At 40.3% G+C, this 6,000-nt stretch overlaps 1 protein-coding gene across 4 annotated transcripts in view; it reads left to right on the top strand.

The window, feature by feature from the left end:
• Nucleotides 1–6,000, top strand: part of LOC309475348 (phosphofurin acidic cluster sorting protein 2) — a 70,656-nt gene that overhangs the window by 61,286 nt on the left and 3,370 nt on the right. For all 4 annotated transcript variants that reach the window (XM_082138104.1, XM_082138103.1, XM_082138106.1 and 1 more), the window contains 5 exons: nucleotides 2,834–2,876; nucleotides 2,992–3,133; nucleotides 4,305–4,528; nucleotides 4,603–4,716; nucleotides 5,436–6,000. The exon at nucleotides 5,436–6,000 is cut by the window's right edge and continues 220 nt beyond it. In XM_082138104.1, the coding sequence (XP_081994230.1) occupies nucleotides 2,834–2,876; nucleotides 2,992–3,133; nucleotides 4,305–4,528; nucleotides 4,603–4,716; nucleotides 5,436–5,551 (639 nt within the window). In that variant the 3' untranslated portion in view covers nucleotides 5,552–6,000. The remainder of the gene's footprint in view (nucleotides 1–2,833; nucleotides 2,877–2,991; nucleotides 3,134–4,304; nucleotides 4,529–4,602; nucleotides 4,717–5,435) is intronic.

Below are 6,000 nucleotides of genomic sequence, written 5' to 3' on the forward strand. Positions count from 1 at the left end.
TTGTCCCGTCCCACTCCCAGACCAAAGTTTAAAAAATAATCCCATCCCATCCCGCTCCTGGTAAATTGACTCCCACTCCCATCCCGCTCCTGTTTAAACTGACTCCCGCTCCTGTACCGCTCCCATATATTTTTTTCTTCAATTAGTGTTTAGTTAATACATAGAATTTGATTTAATCTGCTCTCCATCCTGTTTTAGACCAGCTCCTGAGCCCCTGTTTCTAGATTTTCTCCAGAAAATGGAAGACAGCAAATAAAAGAAAAACAGTACATAGTTCACACCATGTCTACAATAGTTTAATAAACCCAAACAGCACATAAAGCTGCATTTTACTCATTTATTGTTGAGTAAACAATACATTTATAGTTTTTTTTAATTACATGTTAACGATTTTCATCAATTATGCTCTTGCATAATGAGTCCATCTTAGTTATATGTTGCTGTGTAGGAACAAAAGTGCATCTACATTTCTGGATTGAGGGTAGAATAGAACGCCTCTCCTCTATCAGTCTTCCCGCAACACTGAAGCTACGCTCAGAAGGAGTACTTGTTGCGGGGATAGCTAGCAGCCTCTTGGCAACTGGTACGAGCCCACCTGACATCTCCCGCCAGAAGTCAAGAAGACACTGGAAACGTGTCAACTTATGGCGCTTTTCCATTACCATTACCAGCTCAACTCGACTCGACTCGCCTCGTTTTTCGTTCCGTTTTCCATTGCAGATAATACCTCCACAATAGTACCTGGTCATCATAGCGACGCCGCAGGAAACTGCCGTGACTTAATCTTATACGCGAGACGTGCGAGACACACCCGCTACCACACACACAGGACTATGGAGGAAATCGAGTGTATGCTGTTTTTGGATGTTTTTGTTTTTGCTGTTTTTTATTCAGGATACTCCGTCTGGCGCGTGCAATGATGACGCAGTGAATAGTGACAATTCTCTCTGACCAATCAGCAGTCTGCCGTGTTTTCATGTCACATTTTAGTATCGCCTCAGCTCGCTCAGAACCTCGGCGGAGGTGGTACGAAAAAAAGTACCTGGAAGCGGGTACAGGTACAACTTTTACACAGTGGAAAACCAAACAAAGTCGAGTCGAGTCGAGTCGAGCCGAGCCGAGCCGAGGCGAGCTGGTACTGTGTAGTGGAAAAGTGGAAAACTCCCTCCATCACTGCTCTTTGAATTCCGGCGGGAAGCCGTGACAAAAAGCACTGATGGCTTCTGGGACGGCTGGGTCGTGTAGTTATTTTTTAATTGCGTTACATTGTAGGCGTATTAAAAGGAAACTACAAAATGGTGCATTTACTTTTTTCTTTTTTTGTCGTCTTTGCTATTGGTTGATTCCCGCTCCCGTCTGCTCCCGTTAACCATTTATCCTGTACCGTCCAAATCCCGTGATTAATAGCAAAGATGACTCCCATCCTGCAGGAATCCCACGGGAATCCCGTGACCCGAAAAAATGTCAGCCTCTACTTTATATCTCACAATTCTGACTTTATATCACACAATTCTGACTTTATATCACGCAATTCTGACTTTATATCTCACAATTCTGACTTTATATCACGCAATTCTGACTTTATATCTCACAATTCTGACTTTATATCACGCAATTCTGACTTTATATCTCACAATTCTGACTATCTCACAATTCTGACTTTATATCTCGCAATTCTGACTTTATATCTCACAATTCTGACTTTATATCTCACAATTCTGACTTTATATCACGCAATTATGACTTTATATCTCACAATTCTGACTTTATATCTCACAATTCTGACTTTTTATCTCACAATTCTGACTTTTTATCTCGCAATTCTGACTTTATATCTCACAATTCTGACTTTATATCTCACAATTCTGACTTTATATCACGCAATTCTGACTTTATATCTCACAATTCTGACTTTATATCACGCAATTCTGACTTTATATCTCACAATTCTGACTTTATATCACGCAATTCTGACTTTATATCTCACAATTCTGACTTTTTATCTCACAATTCTGACTATCTCACAATTCTGACTTTATATCTCGCAATTCTGACTTTATATCTCACAATTCTGACTTTATATCTCACAATTATGACTTTATATCACGCAATTATGACTTTATATCTCACAATTCTGACTTTATATCTCACAATTCTGACTTTTTATCTCACAATTCTGACTTTTTATCTCGCAATTCTGACTTTTTATCTCGCAATTGTGAGAAATAAAGTCAGAATTGCGAGATGTAAACTCGCAATTGTGAGAAAAAAAGTCGCAATTATCTTTTCAAATGTTTTATTCTGTGGCGTAAACAAGCTTCCATAGACTTCTGCATATTGTTAAAATATTTGAAAGTTCAGTGTGCAAAGATAAATGTTTAAAACAATAGTACGCTATATTTCTATAATAGTACGAGATATTTTGTGTTTTAACCCAATTTGGTGTCAAATTGCCTTGGAATAAACCACTATCAACTGTGATTTTTAACATCTTGTTCTTGCCTTATCATTTGGTTGAAATGCCATCGCATTTAAAATGGAAGGCCAAGTCAAAAGCACTGCATTGTGGGATACAGTATAATGCACAGTGCTGGCTGTATATTTAGCAGTTATGAATACTATAAATATGGAAAATACAGCAGAAATAATATAAACAATAGTATGCTGTATTAAGGAGAAAATACTCAGCAATGGTGTCCACTTATGAATTTACACATGGTTTGTCTTAAACTAAGCACATTAAAAACACCACATATACATATAAACAACATTAAAAGCTGGATTTTCACCACAGGGGGACTTTAAGTAACTCTTTGGATGTGTTTTCTTGCAGTTGGTGAAAGTGGGAATTGTGGAGCACAGCTTATCCACATCAGGTAGGCTTCACATTTAGCCAAGAAAGAACCCAATAAAAACACTAACAGCAGTGAAATATGACTGATGTGTGTGTGTGTGTGTGTGTGTGTGTGTGTGTGTGTGTGTGTGTGGCAGTGGACTCTGACGATGCAGTGATGGTGGGCAGTGTGAACATGCTCTCGTCTCCTCCGGCGCAGACGGGAACGGCGTACGGGAAAGACATGGCCTGCACCCCTCCATCATCCCCCTCCGTGTCTGCCGGTCTCTCTGGAGCAGGGTACGAGGAACTCGCACTATAAGTGTCCAGCAATACACACTTCGTTTTTTCGGTCAAATAAGTGCGTCATCCGGGTACTTAAAGTGCACTTTTTCTTTTTCGAATTTTCCGTGTTAACGCACTCCTCGCACTATTTATACTCGCACTATTCATACTACAAAATGGCGTAGAATTGTGCACAAGTACGCGATTTGGGACGCACCTAATGTCCTAGACAACAATGTAAACCATTTCAGTGAGAAATGAGCATGAAGACGAGTCGAACGTGGCATTGGTGCCGGTGAAAAAGCGTGTTTGCATACATCATCTACTCTTATATGTCACACTTATAAAACGGTTAGTTCCGATCCATGATTCTGATTGGTCAATAGCTGTTTCATTCACGATAAAACACGGCTATGGCCGCTTCACCCAATGGTTCTGTGTATCACTACACAACACCGCTAGCCACCACTCTTAGCAACGTAAACGTGTTTGTCCTCATTGATACTGTTCACTGAAGCTTATAGAGTAGAGTATTGTGAGAGATCGAGTAAGCGAGTGTACCTGCATTTACAGTAGATTTATCTTCATTCAGGTCAGTCCTGTATTCATAATAAAACTCCGTTTGAATGTCCCTTCGATATCTTGTCATTTTAACAGTTAAGGGTGCCCTAACACCCTGTGATTTGTCAGTTGTGTCTTGCTCTTCCGTGATCACAAGTTTGAGTCCTTTCAATATAAAAGTCTTCTCTACTGACTGACTCACTCATAAACACAGCCTTTGCCGCCATCTAATGGTGAAATAATGAAACGTAACTTCTGTTGCTGTTCACGGTCAGGGACAATTTTTTCCAGCGGAAGGAAGGCTTTTAGTGATTTTTACTTCATGAAAGTTGCATTGATACATATTTTTCAGCTTTAATATTTGTAGTGTTCGGTAACCGTTTTATAAAATCAAGAAGGTACTCAAGGCTAGTGCTGTATCATGAATAAGTCACGGCTGAAGGGGTTGCAGCTTCGCGTCGTGCCTAACAATGCCCTTCAGCCATGACTTATTCACCATTACAGCACAGGCTTGAGTAACTTATTGCTTACTTAATCCCCCACTCCCTCTCTCTCATGCTGAGATAACCAACATTCACCCAAGAATCTATATGGTTAAATGTGAATAATTTAAGTGTGTGTGCAGTTCTCCAGGCACCGGTGGGGAGGTGATGGGTCTTCAGGTGGACTACTGGACGCTACAGGGCGCGGAGAAGAAGAAAGAGGGCGAGAAGAGAGACGTGGGGATTAAGAACACGCTGAAGAGTAACTTTCGCTCGCTGCAGGTTTCCCGGATCCCCACCGGAGGCGAGCCGACTCCCCCTCCCGGCATGGCCATGACCGTCGTCATGAAGGAGAAGAACAAGAAAGGTGAGCTGGTGTGAAGCGAGCTGATGTGAGGCGGATTAGTTTGTGCTGTTGCTTCATGTCTGCTTTCCTTCCAGTGATTTTTCTGAGCAAGAAGCTGAAGGAGAAGGATGTGGACTCTAAGAGTCAGGTGATCGACAGCATCAGCAGGCTCATCTGCACTGCCAAACACCAGCACACCATGCTGAAGGGTAAACAACACACAACACACACACACAGGACATACAGTGCACAGGCTGTACCTCACTGCCACCCTGTGGTCATTATTAGTGCAGTACTTTATAGCATTACTGCTGCGAGTGAGAGGAGGCGGGGCTAATTTGCATATTCATAGAACTGCGTATACTGAATGAGGCAAGGGTGTCGAGTTACATTCAAGGTAATTTAAGGCATGAAAAACATTTAAATGTGTCATTTTGGTGATCAAAGATGAGTTTTATTATAAAATATTATTTTTATTTTATTATTAATATTCACATAGATAACAGCTAATTTAAATTGTAATCATTTTCACAATATATTGTGATAGTTACTGTTTTATCTGTATTTTCGATAAAATAAAGGCAGCTTTGGTGGGCAGAAGATTTAAAAAACAAAACAAAAAAAACATTCAACTTGATCATAGATCATTTTGATAAAATGTTGCTACTGTAACAAATGCACTGGACTTGTATGGAAGCTTGTTTCCGCCATGGAATAAAATATAAAAATGTAATTGCGTGTTTTTAATCTCACAATTCTTACTGTTTTTCATGATATAAAGTCGCAATTATCTTTTACATTCTTGTATTTCGTGGCAGAAACAAGCTTTTTCCGAACTGAATTTCCGGATAAGCTGTTTTTGAGGGTTTGAGCTCGTTGTGTGTGAGGTGTAATGGTGTTGTGTAAATGTTCTTGTTCTCGTCCTCAGTGTCGATCGATGGCGTGGAGTGGCACGACGTGAAGTTTTTCCAGCTGGCGGCGCAGTGGCCGACTCACGTCAAGCTCTTCCCTGTAGGAATCTTCGGATACAGCAAGGCTGCGTGAACAAGGGGAGCGAACAGACAAATGGATTTTCCTGTGGAAATGGTCAATTTTGAAAGCCTGTGTCCTTGACAGAAATGTTGTCAGTGATGTTACTTGTCAATTTTTGTTGCTTTGGCAGTGAAAGGAACATTGGTGTGTTTGAAACAAACGCTGTGTTTAATGTGCAGATGCGCAGCACATGTTGTGGTAGGAATCGCACCGGCAGCTTCAGTTTGCACTTTGTTGGGTTTTAGTTTGATATTATTTCTGTGAAATTATCTGTGTTGATAATTGTTCTATGTACAATATTATAGGGTGGGGATTTATGAAGTGAGCTTGACTGAAATTGTATTCCTTAAGTTTGTTTTGTGTTGAGTTTGTTAATGGAGTGTTAATATTTACAAGTGGGAGAAGATTTTAAAGGAATAGTTCGCCCCAAAAAGTAATGTTTTTTTGTTCAACTTTAAAAG

This window comes from Leuciscus leuciscus (assembly GCF_965113295.1).
Source record: "Leuciscus leuciscus genome assembly, chromosome: 15".
Lineage (NCBI taxonomy): Eukaryota > Metazoa > Chordata > Actinopteri > Cypriniformes > Leuciscidae > Leuciscus > Leuciscus leuciscus.